The 20,572-nt window shown below is 35.8% G+C and overlaps 1 protein-coding gene across 2 annotated transcripts in view; it reads right to left on the reverse strand.

Annotated features, from left to right (window-relative positions):
* Positions 1-13,899, reverse strand: part of Col28a1 (collagen type XXVIII alpha 1 chain) — a 165,245-nt gene extending 151,346 nt beyond the window's left edge. For both annotated transcript variants that reach the window (XM_071612512.1, XM_071612515.1), the window contains exons 1-3: positions 13,815-13,899; positions 10,849-11,009; positions 9,446-9,999 (exon numbers count right to left, since the gene is read on the reverse strand). In XM_071612512.1, the coding sequence (XP_071468613.1) occupies positions 9,446-9,999; positions 10,849-10,972 (678 nt within the window). In that variant the 5' untranslated portion in view covers positions 10,973-11,009; positions 13,815-13,899. The remainder of the gene's footprint in view (positions 1-9,445; positions 10,000-10,848; positions 11,010-13,814) is intronic.
* Positions 13,900-20,572: the final 6,673 nt, after the last annotated feature.

Below are 20,572 nucleotides of genomic sequence, written 5' to 3' on the forward strand. Positions count from 1 at the left end.
CCTTGGCAAAACATTACAGGAAGAGGAAATGGAAAATAACAATGAAAACCAACAGTGGGAGGTAGGACACTAAAGGGGGGAAAATAATCAAAGTGGAAAACAAACCATGTTTAGTAACATAAATAAACAAATATGGCTGGAAGAACAACCCATATCTCAATAATAACCCTAAATGTTAATGGCTTAAACTCACCAATTAAGAGACACAGGCTAGTAGAATGGATCACAAAACAAGACCCAACAATATGCTGCCTACAGGAGACGCATTTGATAGGAAAAGACATACATAGGCTGAAGGTGAAAGGTTGGGAAAAATCATATCACTCATATGGACTTCGGAAACAAGCAGGAGTATCCATACTCATATCAAATAAAATAGATTTTAAGCCAAAGTTAATCAAAAGGGATAAAGAGGGACACTACATACTGCTCAAGGGAACCATACACCAACAAGACATAACAATCATAAATATATATGCCCCAAACAATGGTGCAGCTATGTTCATCAAACAAACTCTTCTCAAGTTCAAGAGTCTAATAGACCACCATACAATAATCATGGGAGACTTCAACACACCTCTCTCACCACTGGACAGATCTTCCAAACAAAAGTTGAATAAGGAAACTATAGAACTCAATAACACAATTAATAACCTAGATTTAATTGACATATATAGAATATACCACCCAACATCAAACAGTTACACTTTTTTCTCAGCAGCACATGGATCCTTCTCAAAAATAGATCATATATTATGTCACAGGGAAACTCTTAGACAATACAAAGGAGTAGAGATAATACCATGCATCCTATCTGATCATAATGGAATGGAACTGAAAATCAACGATAAAAGAAGGAAGGAAAAAGAATATATCACTTGGAGAATGAACAATAGGTTACTGAATGATCAATGGGTTATAGAAGACATCAAGGAGGAAATTAAAAAATTCTTAGAGATTAATGAAAACACAGACACAACATATCGGAATCTATGGGACACATTGAAAGCAGTTCTAAGAGGAAAATTCATTGCTTGGAGTTCATTCCTTAAAAAAAGAAAAAACCAACAAATAAATGATCTCATACTTCATCTCAAAATCCTAGAAAAAGAAGAGCAAAACAACAGCAAAAGAAGTAGAAGGCAAGAAATAATTAAAATCAGAGCTGAAATCAATGAAATCGAAACAAAAGAAACAATTGAAAAAATTGACAAAACTAAAAGTTGGTTCTTTGAAAAAATAAACAAAATCGACAGACCCTTAGCCATGCTAGCGAAGAGAAGAAGAGAGAGAACTCAAATCACTAACATACGGGATGAAAGAGGCAATATCACAACAGACACTTCAGAAATACAGAAGATAATCAAAAATTATTTTGAATCCTTATACTCCAATAAATTAGAAGATAGTGAAGGCATAGATAAATTTCTTAAGTCATATGATCTGCCCAGATTGAGTCAGGAGGATATAGACAACCTAAACAGACCAATATCAATTGAGGAAATAGAAGAAACCATCAAAAGACTACCAACTAAGAAAAGCCCAGGACCGGATGGGTATACAGCAGAGTTTTACAAAACCTTTAAAGAGGAACTAATACCAATACTTTTCAAGCTACTTCGGGAAATAGAAAAAGAGGGAGAACTTCCAAATTCATTCTACGAGGCCAACATCACCCTGATACCTAAACCAGACAAAGACACTTCAAAGAAAGAAAACTACAGACCAATATCTCTAATGAACCTAGATGCAAAAATCCTCAATAAAATTCTGGCCACTCGGATACAAAGGCACATCAAAAAAATTGTGCACCATGATCAAGTAGGATTCATCCCTGGGATGCAAGGCTGGTTCAATATAAGGAAATCAATAAATGTTATTCACCACATCAATAGACTTAAAAATAAGAACCATATGATCATCTCGATAGATGCGGAAAAAGCATTCGACAAAGTACAGCATCCCTTTATGTTCAAAACTCTAGAAAAACTAGGGATAACAGGAACATACCTCAATATTGTAAAAGCAATCTATGCTAAGCCTCAGGCTAGCATCATTCTGAATGGAGAAAAATTGAAGGCATTCCCTCTAAAATCTGGAACAAGACAGGGATGCCCTCTCTCACCACTTCTGTTCAACATAGTTCTCGAAACACTGGCCAGAGCAATTAGACAGACGAAAGAAATTAAAGGCATCAAAATAGGAAAAGAAGAACTTAAATTATCACTATTTGCAGATGACATGATTCTATACCTAGCAGACCCAAAAGGGTCTACAAAGAAACTATTAGAGCTAATAAATGAATTCAGCAAAGTGGCAGGATATAAAATCAACACGCATAAATCAAAGGCATTCCTGTATATCAGCGACAAATCCTCTGAAATGGAAATGAGGACAACCACTCCATTCACAATATCTTCAAAAAAAATAAAATACTTGGGAATCAACCTAACAAAAGAGGTGAAAGACTTATACAATGAAAACTACAGAACCCTAAAGAGAGAAATAGAAGAAGATCTTAGAAGATGGAAAAATATACCCTGTTCATGGATAGGCAGAACTAACATCATCAAAATGGCGATATTACCAAAAGTTCTCTATAGGTTTAATGCAATGCCAATCAAAATCCCAACGGCATTTCTTGTAGAAATAGAGAAAGCAATCATGAAATTCATATGGAAAAATAAAAGACCCAGAATAGCAAAAACAATGCTAAGCAGGAAGTGTGAATCAGGCGGTATAGCGATACCAGACTTCAAACTATATTACAGAGCAATAGTAACAAAAACAGCATGGTACTGGTACCAAAACAGGCGGGTGGACCAATGGTACAGAATAGAGGACACAGAAACCAATCCACAAAACTACAACTATCTTATATTTGATAAAGGGTCTAAAAGCATGCAATGGAGGAAGGATAGCATCTTCAACAAATGGTGCTGGGAAAACTGGAAATCCATATGCAACAAAATGAAACTGAATCCCTTTCTCTCGCCATGCACAAAAGTTAATTCAAAATGGATCAAGGAGCTTGATATCAAATCAGAGACGCGCCGTCTGATAGAAGAGAAAGTTGGCTACGATCTACAGTCGGTGGGGTCGGGCTCCAAATTCCTCAATAGGACACCCATAGCACAAAAGTTAATAACTAGAATCAACAAATGGGACTTACTCAAACTAAAAAGTTTTTTCTCAGCAAAAGATACAATAAGAGAGGTAAATAGAGAGCCTACATCCTGGGAACAAATCTTTACTCCTCACACCTCAGATAGAGCCCTAATATCCAGAGTATACAAAGAGCTCAAAAAATTAGACAATAAGAGAACAAACAACCCAATCAACAAATGGGCCAAGGACCTGAACAGACACTTCTCAGAGGAGGACATACAGTCAATCAACAAGTACATGAAAAAATGCTCACCATCTCTAGCAGTCAGAGAAATGCAAATCAAAACCACCCTAAGATACCATCTCACTCCAGTTAGATTGGCAGCCATTATGAAGTCAAACAACAACAAGTGCTGGCGAGGATGTGGGGAAAAGGGTACACTTGTACATTGCTGGTGGGACTGCAAATTGGTGCAGCCAATTTGGAAAGCAGTATGGAGATTTCTTGGAAAGCTGGGAATGGAGCCACCATTTGACCCAGCTATTCCCCTTCTCGGTCTATTCCCTAAAGACCTAAAAAGAGCATGCTACAGGGACACTGCTACATCGATGTTCATAGCAGCACAATTCACAATAGCAAGACTGTGGAACCAACCTAGATGCCCTTCAATGGATGAATGGATAAAAAAAATGTGGCATTTATACACAATGGAGTATTACTCTGCATTAAAAAATGACAAAATCATAGAATTTACAGGGAAATGGATGGCATTAGAGCAGATTATGCTAAGTGAAGCTAGCCAATCCCTAAAAAACAAATGTCTAATGTCTTCTTTGATATAAGGAGAGTAGCTAAGAACAGAGTAGTGTCGAAGAGCATGAGAAGAAGATTAACATTAAACAGGGATGAGAGGTGGAAGGGAAAGGGAGAGAGAAGGGAAAATGCATGGAAATGGAAGGAGACCCTCAGAGGTATACAAAAGTACATACAAGAGGAAGTGAGGGGAAGGGGAAAAATAATACAAGGGGGACAAACGAATGTCAGTAAAGGGGGCAGAGAGAGAAGAGGGGAGGGGAGGGGAGGGGAGGGGAGGGGGGATAGTAGAGGATAGGAAAGACAGCAGAATACAACAGACACTAGTATGGCAATATGTAAATCAATGGATGTGTAACTGACGTGATTCTGCAATCTGTATATGGGGTAAAAATGGGAGCTCATAACCCACTTGAATCAAATTGTGAAATATGATATATCAAGAACTATGTAATGTTTTGAACAGCCAACAATAAAAAATTAAAAAAAAAAAAAAAGAAAAAGAAAAAAAAATAAAATAAAATAAAATAAATAGGGCTGGGGATGTGGCTTAGTGATTGAGTGTCCCTGAGTTCAATCCCTGGTACCCCCCCCCAAAAAAAAACATAGTAGAATCGGTCAATAAGTGAAATACTATTCAGCAGTTAAAACAAATGCATTGGATGTCTGTAATTCAACATAGATAAGTTTCCAAAAACATCAGGTGAAAAAGCGTTTTGCAGATGGATATGTACAATATAATCCAAATTATAAAATATTTAAAACACACATTAGAAGCTTGGTGTCCTCTGGGAAAGTGAGAGGAAAAAAGAATTCAAAAGGAGCTCCTGAGAGACAATTTTTAAAACCCTGATAATTTAAGCCAAATTATAAAATTTTAAAACAACTACTAAAGAAAAATTCAAAGCTTTGTCACTCAAAAACCTTTTTAACAATAAGCAATATCGTCAGTTTTTCAATTCATGAATTTAGCTGTTAGTGTGCCTGATGTGAAATTCTACATATCAGCCCTTCTTTTGAAAATTCAATTTCTGTCTTGCTGTATTGTTCTTTGAAAATATGTGCCATAAAGCTTAAAATCATAACAACACAAGTAACTATTTTTGGAATTCATTTGATTATGTGTTTGCTGGAATTTATATTTCTATGGAAACAAAAATGAACACAAAACTTTAGAAAAGAAAAGACTGTTTCAAACAAAGAACAAAGCCTCGTCCCTAAAGGCACTCACTTATAGTCTATAGGCCCCAGGGACAGAGGACAACACACAGCCAACAGTGCAGGGGGTCAGGGAGAAGGGCAGGAATGAGATGGTTTCTTGGAATAGGTGGGGTTTCTGGATGATTTCGAAGAGAGGAATGCAAAGGACCAACTTGTTGATGGCATGCCATGCTATATGTCAAAGTTTAAGTGGAAAAAAGTCATAAAGACAAGTGTGGGCAATAAGACAAAGGAAGCAGTGAGGAGGGACATTTAACCAGAGTGGATGGAAGGGCCCACGTGAACACAACTGGATGCCTTGGTGAGGGCTTCCAAGTGGGCAGAGAGGCATTGTGTGAGAACAGCTGGGGCCCGTGGTCAAAGCCAGAGGGAAAGACACATCAGTTACAGTCTAGGTGGAATCTGAGTTTCAATATAAAGGATAAATAATAGAGACCCTCACTAGAGCTAAGGCATACGTTTTATTAATAGATCTGGATTTTTATGATGATATATGTATATGTCAAAGAAGAGGGCGAGAAGGGAACTGCCTATTTTACAGAGAAGAGTTACAAGGTCAATGCTACCAGAAGGAGATAGAGGAAATGTGAGGGATGGACAACGTTATTAGCATCATAGCAAATGGGATGAGACTAAAGCACTCAGTAGGCAAGGGTGACGAACACGGTAACAAAGAACAAAACTTACAGCTTAATATAATAGTAAAATTGCTAACAAAATCTGAAATACATTAGAGCAGAAATAAGACTCCAAGCAAGAGAAGCCCTGAAAAAAAGAGAAGTGGGCCATTATTTAAAAATAAATCATATAATTCTGAAGATGATATAGAAATTACCAAAATGATTATTTATGTGAGGGAGGGAATACCTAAAGTTTATGTTCTTTCTGATGATATTCATTAAAAGAGACCAATTTGTCACAACTTTTGTTCTCATAAAGGCTTTTTAAATATTTACATTAAAAGTGATGGAGGAAAAAATTTTTTTAAAAAATTGTTTTCACATATTCTTTTTTACTCTTCTAAAGGACCAAGTAATATATATGGGACATTGGTTGAATTTGTTTCTTAGGTTTCAACACTACTATGTGAACCATAATAAACTAACAATAAAAATATTTCACATATCCCCTTCAATTAGGAATTACCACATCCCTCTTGGGTAATTCAGAATTAAAATGTTTTCGTGAGATTCTTTCATGAAACTTTCTACTAGAGATATCAAGGCATATACACTGACTCTGCAATTCATCTTGACTCTTGCAAAGTTGACTTATTCTGGACAATTGTGTCAATTAAATTCATCTTAAGTTTACTCTGCAATAAAATGGAATACACTGCTAATCCAAAGAAACAACTCTGACTAATTTTAAAATCATTAGGCTGGGTAAAAAAAGTTTGCCACAAACAGAGCACACACTGTATGAGTTTACTTATAAAATTCTAGAAAATGTACACTAGCCTAGAGCAACAAAAGTCATATCAGTATTAAGGCAAGTATCCCAACGGTGTAAGGAAGAAGCTGGGTGGTGGAAATGTTCTGTATTCTGATTGCATTGATGGTTTCATGCATGTATATACATTTTTAAAACTCATATGTTATATACTTTAAGTAGATGCAGTTTTGTAATTAAACTATACCTAACATTTTTATGATATTTATGAAATAGTTTTTATGAAATTCATATTTATGAAATCATTTCAAAATAAAGTGGTAAAAATTCAATTAAAGATATAATACAAATAGATTAAATGAGGAATGTTTCCAATAACCTGATCAGGAGTCAAGTTCTACTTCATAGATGGTGAAATAGAAACATAAACCCTGGAGTATTGTTCTTTAAAGAGCCTAAATAAACACTCAGGAGGGTTGGGTGTGGTGGCATTCACGTGCAATCCTAGTGACTCAGGAATCTAAAACAGATGGATGGCAAGTTCAAGGCCAACCTCAGCAACTTACTGAGACCCAATCTCAAAATCAAGATAAAAAGGATGATATTGTCCAAAGTATATTGTTATATTGTGTGCATTAAAGATTATGTAACAAATACCATCCTTATGCACACTTATAACACACCCATAAAAAATGTAGGAAAAAATAAATAAATAAAAAGGACTGGGGTTGTAGTTCAATGGTAAAGCACCTCTGGGTTCAATTACCAGTACAAAAAAAAAAAAAAATTCATTCTGTTCTGGACCCAGGAAATGGTTGGGAAGCAGTACCTCTTCTAAGAACAGTCTTATTCATTAAGCTTCCATCTGAACAAACAAGCTGAAATCACAGGATGCTAAGGAATAGCAACACTGTTGGTCATTTTCTGATTTCCCTAGAAACAGACCAACAGTCCTGCCTCCAGTCTCCTGGCAAGAGCCTGTGTGCCCTTTGAGGTAGAATTTCTCAACAAGCATATGTCAAGAGGAAGTATGAATATCCTGAGCCTGCACATCTGGCCAAACAAGGACCTGCCTGCCCCACATCTTCTATATTCAACTCTTCTCACAGGACAATGACAGGGAAGTAGCAGCAGGACACTCATGTTTACAGCCCCAGGATTCTCTTCTGCACATGCCAGAATTGTCTTAAGTGGTAAGGACACCTTGGGCCATGGGTACAGTCAGGGTTCAATGTTATCCCAGCACCATGGCAAGGTTCCCTCTCATGTGAAAGAACTGTTCAGGATGCACACTCACCCCAAGCACTAGGGAGCTAGGTGTCATCTCTCTCTCAAGTCTAGGCAGAACCCTTCCCATATATCCTCAATCCCCAAGGAGCAAAGACTAAAAATAATAGTAGAGATGTTGTTTACCTGTTTCAGGACATTTCTCATTGAAAAAAAAAAAACTTTTAAAACAGTTACTATTTCCTCTCTGAATACACCTTTATAGAGTTAAGCATGCACACTCTGGGGTTTTGACTGGCCTTAAATTTTCAATCATAAAATAGGAATAATAACAGTACCTATATCATAAGATTTTGGAAAACACAGAATAAAGTAAAATACACACCTAATATGTAATTATATCCAAGTAGAATGTCGTGTGTGTGTATGTGTGTGTGTGTATGATGTACTACTATTTACCTCAATTTAGAAAATTTCAAATCTGTGTTTTAACCAGATGAAATTAATAATTAAGAACATAAGCAAACTTGTTTTTACCCTGGAGGTCATTTTTCCTTGCAAGTAAATTCAACTTTCATCCTTTCTTTCTTTGTCTGTATACTGTTTGACTTATAAAAACTGGCAATATATGGTATTACAATATCACTTAGATATTACTTAGATAAAATATATGATATTACTCAGATAAGAAAAACTCAGGTCTCATGCTGAAAACAATTGACACTAAAAAGATAAGAGTAACATTAGGAAAAGCTTTGGAGGAAGGACAAAAGGATCAAAACGATCTTCAGAGTAGGATCTGACTTTTTTTTTTTTTTTGCATCATAGAGAAGATATCCACATGCTCAGTGCCTAAAGGACTAGGCTGTCTTGCCTTCTTAGAAAATCAAAGAAATCAGTATTTTTAAGGAAATCGATTTTTTTTTAACATTTAACAAATCAACCAATTCATCTCCAGGAGTTTTCTTTTTGAGAAATGTTGTCAAGAGGGATTTCTTTTTGATTGCTATGCCTCATGTTTTCCAAAGCAGCAAGGAGAGACTTTCACACATAGCTAAGCAAAAAATACAGAGAAGCAATGAGGCATCTAACCAGACCCATCAAGTGGGATTCATTGATTTGATGGAGAAATTGTTGGTTGACTTCAGGTGATTATAAATTAAATGGGCCTATTTAATTTATCTAAGAAACACAGAAATAATTTTCAAAATTGGAGGTCTACTACTATAAAATTCTATTTTGCTTAAGTAGTATAATGTGGCAATAGGTAAAATAGAGCCAAAAATATTTCTGCAGATGTGGAACCGGGAAAAGACAAACTTGATATAAATACATCAGACCACAAGTTGACCACAAAATTAATATATGTAAGCAGCATTCACAATCTTAGGATATATAAACAGAAGCCTGAGATGTATGATTGGAAAGTAATCCTCCCAAATCCTCAGCCTGGACTAATAATAAAGTTAGGAATGCAATTTCAGGGAATGAGCCTTGTACTTTCCCAGCTTACTTGGTGTAAGGAAATGAAGAGAGACTTCAGATTTTTCTTTCTATTTCCAAAAAAATTTGTGTATATATATTTTTTTCATGTTTTTTGCCCAGTATCAACCCTTTCAGAATTTATAACCAAGATATCAACATTATGGTGCAAAATACTTAGCATATCCATTTGGTACCTACCAGGCGATCCCGAATTTTATCTACAATGGTTGGATCACTCAACAGTAGAATAGGTTCACTAGGTGCATCCCCAGATATCAAATGAAGTTTGGTTTTATTGACAGTGAGAAGTCCAATGGTGATAAATGATATTCCTGCATTTCTAGCACTTTCAGAAATACTTTGAACATCTGGATTCTTTGGATGGTCCATGCCATCAGTCATTAGCAAAACCACTTTCACACCATCTTTACGTCCTTCTCTCTTAAGTAGCCGAGTGGCATTGGAAATGGCATAATAAGAGAAGGTGCCTTGTCCAATGAAATTCATAGACTTAACCCTCTGCTTAAACGTCTGAAGGTCCTTCCAAGAAGAGAAAGGTGGATCGATCTGGACTGAGCTGCTGAACTGGAGGGCTGCCAGTTTGATGTCATATTTCAAAGAGTGACCCGGGGTCAATTGGAAGATATTGTCACTCAAGCTATCCACAAAATTTTTCTGTTTATCAAAGAGGACAAGTTTAGAACTTTCAGAGCTGTCCACAATGAAGAGCACATCTATGAAGCAAACAGAGTCTGAAATAGAACAAAAAAAGTTAGGCAACTTAATTGTTCCAACTCATCAAACTGCATTGTATAGGAGCACCCTGAAGTGGCTGTTGTATTTGGTTTTGAGAAGGGAGTGAAGTGGATATGAGAGATCACGTTGGAGATAAGGCTTAACTTGTAAAGAACTAAATCTCTTTCCAAGTCTTTCCCCTTGTAGGATCATGCAAATGAAGAGCAAACAAGTAAACAAAAGATCATATATTCACAGCATATTCTCAATGTTAAACCCACTTAAAGAGAGAGGAAGGGAGGGCACATTTTTAAAATTCAACAAGTGAGGTTTTCTCGCAGTTAAAAAAAAAAAAAAACCACAATGCTCTATTTCTTAGGTTGTTTCTTAGGTTGTGTATCATATCAGTGAGTCCCTATTTGGTTTTGATTTTTGTCGTCAACTTTGTTGAAACTAAGGGACAAAATGAGTGTACTCATCAACAGCAAGGGAGAAATAAACTTATTTTGAAAACAGAGAACTTTGAATCCCAGCTCTCTTTCTTACTAGTTTGCCTGTGCCTTAAATGTGCCATTTAACTTCTCTGAGTCTCAACTTCTCTATAACATGAAAGTGACAGTCTCTGTCCTGCCTATTTTACATGTGAGGCTCAAATGAGATAACAAATGCACAAGTGCTCTAAAAACTTCGATGTGCTCTAAGTGTGTAAGATGTATTACTGTCATAATTATATCCAAGTAGAATGTCATGTATATACATATATGTGATATACTATTATTTACCTCAAATGTTATTTAGAAAATGTGAAATCAGTGTTTTAGCCAGCTGAAATTAATAATTAAGAACATAAGCAAACTTGTTTTTACCCTGGAGGTCATTTTTCCTTGCAAGTAAATTTGACTTTGCTCCTTTCTTTCTTTGTCCGTATACTGTTTGACTCATAAAAATTGGCAAAAGCAAGAGACAGAAGGCAAAATATCTGCTCCACATTATGGTAGACGGTGAAAACTCATCTGCCTGGTAGCACCTTGAAACAGAGAAATTAGTTATAAATACTTCGATAAAACTAAGCTTTGCTATTTTTTAATTTCAAGCTTATAGAGTCAAAAACTGGCATGTTACTGGAGAAAGGGGTTCTCATACACATTTCTAGAAAAACATTCACATTGAGATTTTTAAGTTTCTAACCCAAGTAAATCATGGCACCATAACCAAATATTTATTAATAAATATTTCTATATATTCAAGACGTCTTAACTTCCCATTATATTATGAGGAGTAGGATGTGAAAAGAGCAATTGAAGACATTTCAGCCCCGCCCCCCTTGGTGGCCATGGTTCAATCACAGCATCTGCTTTGACATTCCCAGATTCTTCTGAGTGAATTCAGATTCACTCATTTTTATTGTAACTGTTCTCCAATCCAACATTTTGCAGGATTGGAGAACATTACCACCATTCCAGTCCTAATATTATACACATAACTTCAGTTAGTCCAGAGGTCAAGTCAAAAATTAATCTACCCTTCTGTTTTCATAGAACCTCATTTCTCTTTTCTACTCTCACTTTGGAAACTTTGTCTCCACCAGGGTTGGAGCCAACGAATCAAAAGAGTATGAGAACCAATCAACAGAGTTACTTCAAAGCTTCCAATGTTAGCTGGAAGAACTAGAGTTAGCTGGAAGAACGAATGAACTGAAATAGGCTTGCAGTCAGGAAGTACCCCGCTATGAACAGCCCTGTGAAACCATTTTTCTAGATAGACTAACAAAGAAAAATTATAATTCTGTTGTTCAGTCATCATCAGTCAATATGCCCATTTACACATCGAGTGACTTTTTAGCCTGCAGAATTCCCTGACAAGAAAAGGCTGATATGTTGCTAGCTCAGTGTACCCAAGAGTATGAGAACAAGAAAATTTATTTGGAACAACTATTCAACATGGTTTTGAAATGTTTGCCTGCTTAAACTATATTGACTTCAAAAGTTCTGGAAAAGGAATCACATTTTCCTTCTTTGGCATCTTGCCTTCAAGGAATGTGAACTGGGAAATCGTGAGCATGATATTTCCAGGCTCTGAATAGAGGGTGGAAATACACACAGTGGTAGTGAGGAGTGAGACAGGACACTGATTTCTTTCATAACTGCCAGATGGACAAACCCCAGAGAAGCAAAGCTGGTGGGTTGAAGACAGAGCAATAGTTGGCTCCGTTCCATCGTCTGCTCTTCACATAACATTGTCCGGCAGGAAGGTCATTAAGAGAACCTTGCTCCCACATAACCAAGCACCTCTGCTGGCAGGTGCGTCAAGTGCAACTGGCCAAATGCCAGCTGATCAGACCAGGTATGCCAAGATTGAAGATAGCTTGGTATTTGGGAAAAAATAAGAAGTGTGCTAAGGAAATAGAACACACAAAGGATAGTCCTCCTCCAGGAATCCTCTGGTTAACCAAGGAGAAGAATATAAAGTATGACAACTTAGATTCTGAAGATTAGTGTAAAGATAAGCCTGGATAGATAAACATAGCTGTTTTTGCATTTTCAAAGGGGTAAAGGAATAACATCATGTGTCTTGTGTCACCTATGATTTTTCTCTTTGATTGAGTCCATACCATAAAGAACATCTCAGAATTTCTGGAAATAAGAGACCGAGAACTAAATTTCATTGAGAATAAGAGATTTTATAAGCTATGTGATCAAAGAATACGTTAAAGACTTAAAGAAGATGAATCCCATGCATAATACTAAGAAGAAAAGTCTTCTCATTCACAGGGCCCAATTAGGGCTTTGGACATACTGACTTTAACTCAAGACTTATCTTTTCTCCCAAATAAGCACATTATTATACAGTTTTCTTGACATATAATCATAAATTCATACCAACCTCTGTATAAATGATATTCTACACAATTTATTCAATAGCAATAACCACACTATCTCATATTTTATTATTATTTGCTCTGACAGTTTTTATCCAGCCCTCTCAAACCAAAGTTTTCCTATTCCTTTTCATTTTCCTGGAGTACAAGGTATATTTTCTTCTATTTTTCTTCCTCTAATTTTTTAGTTTTACTGCCTTCCTGAATTCTCTTTCTTACTATTAGTTTGGCTTTGTGGAATCCCACTCACATCTAATCTCTTTTACTGTGTTTTTCTGCTATTTTTAAAAATAATTCTCAACTTTCTTTTTTTTAGATCCATGTACAAGCAAAATAGGTTTCAGGAATGCAAAATGTCATTAGTTAAATGAAAGAAATGTAAATCCATATGTTTATTATAGGTTACATTTATAAATGCATAAACAAGGATGCTCTTTAGCCAAATGTTATTTTTTTTTTTTGCTTTTGGCCTAAAATTATTTCATATAAATGGCAGAATCAATAAATTACAGAGACTTTATATTTTATAATGTTTCAGAAACAAAACTCATCTTTCAGTAGAGTTTGCTGATTTTATTCATAGTGTTTGCCTTTCATTGATTTCTGCATGAAGATAAAATGATTGCATAAGTCCTTGTTCAAATTGCCAAACTAGCTTATTAGATACAGAAAGTATTCTATAATTAATCCTGAATTATAGAATTTTTGTTCCAAAAGACATTAACATTATTCTAATGTAATTTAGTAGACTAAATTAAAAATACATTTTAAAATAAAGTTTAAACCTACACATTTTAACAATTATATTTCTCTAATAATTTATTTCAAGTAATAGCAGAAGATTAAAAATTTTGAAAAGCTTTCTTCATATAATAAATATGTAAACCATTTAATTTTTCACAGTTCCTAGATGGTCCTGAGTTAAGTGATTAAAACAAAGTTGTTATGTCTTACCTTATAAAGTTTGTCAAATAAATAGTAAAGACTGAATGCCCACAGCAAGAACTAGTGTTAGGGATGGAGTTAGCTTATTTGATACTGATCTGTTCTGTAGGAAATAAAAATTGTCTTTGCTTTTGGATCTTTTGTAATCTTTTATTCATGCTTATTACACTCAGTTAAAGCAAGAGTGGTCAGGCATTTGGCCAGGGTGCAAAGTCTGGGTGGGATCAGTAAGCAAGTTAAAGGAACAGTGTCCTTTCAGAATAAATCTGTTTTTCAGACTATTATAAAAACAACTCCAACAAATTTTCTATGTTTCAGACATTTATTGACAATCTTTGTTTCTCTTGCTCTGCCTTCTCTTTTAATTCTTTTCTTTTTTTTTTTCCTTTTGGTTTTGGATATAATAAGATATTGGTTGTAAATGGTCTCTCAAAGTATATAATTGATACCAGACTCAAATTAAAAATTTGTTTTTCAAGAGAGATCACACATTGATAATTATGGAAGTTGAATGATGAGCATATAGAAGTTCATTATTCTAATCATTCTACTTCTGTGACTTTTTAAATTTTTCTTAATAAAAAGTATATATAGTGCTAGTGAAAGAGGGGTCTGACTTTAGTCCTGGTTCTGGCCCTAACTTCAATGAGAGCCTTAGTTTTCCACTTAGGAAATGAGCGATTTATTCATTAAGATCCTTTCAAACTACAAGAGAGGCAGTTTTGTAACTGAGTTAAAGCCTAAATAAACACTCTAATTCCACTCTCTTTTAGTTGATTTTAAAAAACCACTGATTTTGGAGGTCATGCAGCTAAGCGATATAATGATAGACTTTGTCTAATTTGGAGGTCATGCAGCTAAGCAAAATATTATAAGTCTCAGCCCAGTTGTGCTAGAGCTGTGGGGTAGGTTGCAATAAAGCCAAAGAAAGCACCCAGAAACATTATGGGAAATGTGAATGCTTAGAAGAGATCAGAAAGTATTACAAGAAGAGCTTGGTGACAATAAGCTAAATAGATGGCACCTCCATCTCTCACAGTGCTTCAACAAGCAGTTCCTTCTTTCCCTCATAACGTTTTGTCCAGCGGTGGCTGACTGAATGAGTGATGTATATCCTTTCCATAGTCCCCTCAGTTCTGCTCCCATCTCCACTAAGAAAGGGATTATACATGTTAGGTTGCAGAAGCAGTGACATTGTCAGCATAATTTTGTTCACTTCTTTTATTCCATCTGCATCCAAAGGAGCAACTGTCCTGGCACACATTCAAGAAAATAGCTTCCTATAAATAACACTAACTTGCCCTAGTTCCCGGTGTGCATAAAAGAAAGCCAGTGTCCTTCAAGATCACATGTATCTGGATTTTCCTTCCTGGACTTGCTGTCATTCTTCCCTCAACTTGTCTAGGTTTGGGGGATCAGAAAGGGGGCATTCAGGGACATGGTGTTTTACTGTACCCCTTCTCTTTAGGGAGGATACAGTCTTCCACTAGCTTCTCTGTAGGTGACAGCTCTGACTGAAGCCTCCTAACAAGCTAAAACTGTTCTCTGAATAGATTTGCATTGCTACCTTGACCTGCAACAGTGTCTTTCAATTATCTTCCCCTGTTCTCCAGGGGATCGTTAGCTTTTGCTGCCCTACCCTGTTCTCTGATGAAAAATGCCTTTTGTATACTAATGATTAACTGCAGTCTTAGCTATTCCCGTAAAACTGAACTAAAGAAGACAGTTACAGAACTTTCTAATCGGTAACTTTTCTTTAGATTAATAGAACCCAGAACATCTGGTGGCCTATAGATAATAGCAGCCCAAGCGCCAGAAAAGCAGACCACCTGAAATTTGTTCCAGACTACCCTGGAATTTGTAACTACCCTGCTTCCCACCTGGTAGGCTCAAAACTCCCTTCATAAGCCTTACACCTGCAACCCCTCAGCAAGACGGTCTTTGTTAGCAATGGCCTCCATCTTCTCTGGTTTGCTACCTTTCCAAGTAAATTTTTTCCTTACCCCAACAGTTTGGCCTTGAGTCACTGGTGAAAACCAAACATCAGTTCGTGGTTGTAGTTTTACAGTGGTCAGTATTCTGAGATTTCCATCCAGGAAAGAATATCACAGCAGTTGTTCCATTGTCTTTCTTCCTATTTTCTACTTTGTGGTTACAGAAGCATGTCAGTATTTATCAGTGCCAGATGTACCCTAGGAAGCCACCTGACCCCTGGACAACAGGCAGGCTGACTTCTCTCTGGATTGCCTCTGAGATAGAGAATAGCATGGTTATTGAAGAAAGTAATAGAAATGTTTGTGTTATAATTGTTTAAAATCAGAAGTCATAGGAAGGCATTTTCACATTTATGGATTTCCTTATTATAACAATAATTGCCTCTGCTTCAATTTATTAGGTGTGAAGCCTCTCACTCTCCTTGTCATTTCATCCTCTACAAGTACACATTTTAGCATCTTAGGAATAGAGAACATAGGAATGGAGTGGGGAGAAGGGATTAAGAAGCAGACAGGTAGAGGGAAGAAATCACATGTGTTTTTAAAGGGCAACATGAGGGATCTTTGTGATAAGGGACACAGTCTGTATCTTGACTATCACTGTCAACACCCTAGTTCAGATATTATACTGCAGTCCTGCAGGTGCTAATCACTGGGGGAAACTAAGCTAAGAGCAGAGTATCTCTGCATTATTTTTTTTACAACAGCTTATGAATCTACAGTTATCTCAAAATTTAAAAAAATTTTAAATTATCATGAAATAAGTGTTTTCAAAGAAAAAAAAATGCTTGTTTGTTTTTTAAGAATTCATGTTTTGTTGGGCACAGTAGTACATACCTGAGTTGCTGAGGTGACTCAAGAGTCTGAGGTAGTAGGATCACAAGTTCAAGGCCAGCCTTGGCAACTTAGTGAGACCCTCAGCAACTTAATGAAACCCCATTTCAAAAGAAAAAGAAAAAGGATGGAGGAAGTAGTTCAGTAGTAAAGCACTCCTGGGTTCAATCCCCCGTAACAACAACAACAAATGGCAGAATGAGACTTTAACTCAGGCCAACCTGACCCTTGAGGTTCACTTACAACTAATTCATCATCAAACTGAAGCTTTTGAGAAACTGCACAAATTTCTATTTTTTTTTTGGCGGGGGGGTGGGGGGGTTGTATCAGGGATTGAACTCAGGGGCACTCAACCACTGAGCCACATCCCTAGCCCTATTTTGTATTTTATTAGAGACAGGTCTCACTGAATTGCTTAGCACCTTGATAAATTGCTGAGGCTGGCTTTGAACTCGAGATCTTTCAGCCTCTGCCTCCTGAGCCACTGGGATTACAGGTGTGCACCACCATGCCCAGCCTACAGAAGTTTCTTGAGGCCCTAAGTAACAATGTAAGTTCCCAGGGAACAACCATGTATTTACTTGTTGTCCTGTGATTGTTAACCGCATTTTTCACTTTCATGAGACATGATTCAAGGCATAGGAAGTGGTATTTGTTTCCAGATCAATTCTCTTATTCTTGGGGTTAATTCACAATATGCAGAATAATAATACCTCTAAAGGCAAACCAGTAATTCATGGAGAGGAGAAATGGACAAAAGTCTTGGTGCTTTGGAGCTGTTCTTATTGAAGTGGATGAGAGTTTAGAATTCTGTTTTGCATTTCCTCCAATCTAACAATGTCAAATAGGATAACCCAAACCCAAACTTTATCTATCAGCACTGGGTAGATGACTCCAAAGAAAATCCTGAGTTCTGTCAATTAAAGCAGTTGACTTTGCATCCTGAAAAACAATGTGCTTTATCTGATGACTCTAACCTTAATCCCAGCTGATGGTCTTGAATTAGGACATAATCAGACATATACCAGGCCAAATAAGATAGTGTGGATAATTGTGTAGACTGGGAACAGACAACCTGGAAACCATGTCCTTCTAAGAGTTGTTCTATAGTCTTTATAGAAAAAAAAAGCACACTATTTTTTATTATTGCTACTATATATGTATATATGGCGTAGAATAAGCAGTCAATAAATATTGTTGAATGAATAGCTATTAGAAGTGATATTTTAGTGTTCATTAATCACTTAAGGACTATGATACCACAGACTGCTCTCTGCTAGAGTACTACTAGTTTGAAAATCTTTTTTCAATTTTTTTTCATTTTCTCCAAATACTCTACCACAGCAGAATCTATATTGACTTCATTTGTTTTGGCATCAGTGCCAAAAACCGTTATTTCAGTAGTGAGATGGTATTTTTGGGGTCCTATGATCATTAAAAAGAAATCAAAGTTTGTTATGACTTACATATCTCAGAAAGTTTTATCTGCATGAAGTCATAAACACACACACACACACACACACACACGCGCGCGCGCGCGCACGCTGGCCAAAAACAGCTGAAACGTATGAAAGTGAAGGGTGCACTCAATGAATGACTTTCTTACCTATCCAATTTGGAGAATTTGGTGCTAGAAGTACCTTTCTATGTTTTGGGGGCTTTTTGTCTCCAATATAAAATCTTGATATAGTAGAATTTCCAACTCTTACTTCAAAGCTCTGAAATTTCTGGAATTCATTATTTTTCCTTGGTCCCAAGAATATGACTTGGACATGTTCTCATATCTTTCAGTATATTAGAAGAACATCAAAATAGTTTGGTCCCATTTATCAGCAAAGGGAAAGATTTAAAGCATTCAAAGGAAATAGGGAACCAAAATGATCATTAATGATAAAATTTAGGAAATGTGGCTTTGGTAAGTTCTGGAACAGTGGGACTCCATGCCCCTTGCCCCTTGCCAGATTCTGATTGAGTTGACCCTTCCAACATACCCTGTATTTTATATTACTGTTATTCTTATTTAATAAATTATTTTTAGAATAAATTTAGATTTACAGCAATATTCACTCCATTATTGTTTGCATTGTTTATATATATCCATAATATATTTTGTTTCATTATCTGTTATTTGGTCCCCAGCTTGAAAAATTGTGTCACATATATAACACACATTGTCTCCTAGACCACAGTCATAGAATAAGTTCCCATTGTGTTAACATTATGACTACAAAAATGTTCCTTTCTCTAAAATGTTCCTCTGATATTAATATTTCTTCTTTCCATATTGTTTATTCCTAGGAGCAATTATGTTACACCCCCCACCCCCCCAAAAAAATCAGGAAACTCACTAGGATAAATCTACAATTTTCCTTTCTAATAAATATCAGAAAGTAGATTGGTCTAGGTATCTCAAAGGGTTAAATGTTCAATTTTTTTTTTCTTTAATTGTTTCTGTCACTCAGCAGGTAAAACAGCCTTAGCTTTTTTGCATGACACTCAACAAAAGAGAACGATCAGATCTATCACATCATGATTAATCCTGGCTTTTAACGGAGAAAACACTTGCTATTTTCAGTTAGCTAATTTTATTTTCTGAGGTCAGACAGTTTTGTCCTATATTTTGTTGAATTCTTCAATTCCCCACTGGTTGGTATTTAAACTTTCCTTGTACTGGGAACAAACAATAGCATTGAATCTCAAAACTTAATATAGAGATGATATTTATTTAATCTTTCCATTTCATACTTGATAAAATAGAGGACAAGTGTTAAGACCCAAAGGTCAAACCTGAATGAGCGAGGAAAGGAAGCTTAGACCTTTGTGCATCAACTGGCATCTTTCTTATTCCCTAAATACTGCAGGAGGTTTGTAGGGCTTTTTATTGTCCAGTCTAATATCAGAGCAGGAGAAAAAGGAGGCTATACAGTCAACAATGTATGTTTGGAAAATGTGGGGTTAACTTCAGTGACAAATGACTCAGAAAAAAAAAATCATCATGTGTTAAGTTTCAGCACATTATGATATGTCTAATATCTCACTGTGTATAAATCTTAATTCTTGGACCATCAAATGTGATGAATAACCCTTCTTGGAACCAAGAACTATCTCTTCAAGGTTTGGACAGTTTTGCCTGAATTTTCACACCAATTCCCATGCCTGTGGTCCATGCTATTGACCCCTTACCAAAATTCAGCCAGATACATAGGTAAATATCATCATATGGATAATAAGTTGCAGAAACTCACTACCAGCTTGAGTTTGTGATTAGCGTATTTGAGATTTAATAAGAATATTTAACAAAAGGAAGTTTTCAAATAATCATCAAATTCCTGGGACAAAAATGTTTTGATAGCATTAAGTAACTTGTTATTCCATATTGTGAACCCATTAAAATGATGCTTTATACAACATTGCCCTTAATTAAGGTAATAAAGTCACCTCTATTTTTTAGTTACATATAAATTATGTAGTTCCTCCTATACAATATAGTTTGTTTCTTTTGTTCTTTTGAATTCTGTACTAAGTGTAAATTATTTGTAGACAAAGTTTACAGTGAAATCAAGGTGAATTAATATTTGGGAACGTTAAAATATAAAAACTTAATAATGTTAAACTGTATACACAAAAAGGTACTTACTATAATCATTATTCATTGTTTATATCCAGAACTATATATTATAAAATTACACGATAATTTTATTTACTATAAGTAACTTTTAGTTCATTATACATTTTCTATTTTGCTAGAAATAAATAGAAACTTCAGAAATGTCAAATACTAACATAAATTAGAACTGATCAGTCAAAAGGGACTATTGCTTGAAAAAAAGATATTTGGGCACCACCTTGTGGAGCTTTGTAGAAAGACAGTGTGAGAGTCAGCTTGTCTCCTACCATCAACAGATCAAAATTATTAGTGGCCTACAATGATAACCAGGT

This window comes from Marmota flaviventris, chromosome 1 (assembly GCF_047511675.1).
Source record: "Marmota flaviventris isolate mMarFla1 chromosome 1, mMarFla1.hap1, whole genome shotgun sequence".
Lineage (NCBI taxonomy): Eukaryota > Metazoa > Chordata > Mammalia > Rodentia > Sciuridae > Marmota > Marmota flaviventris.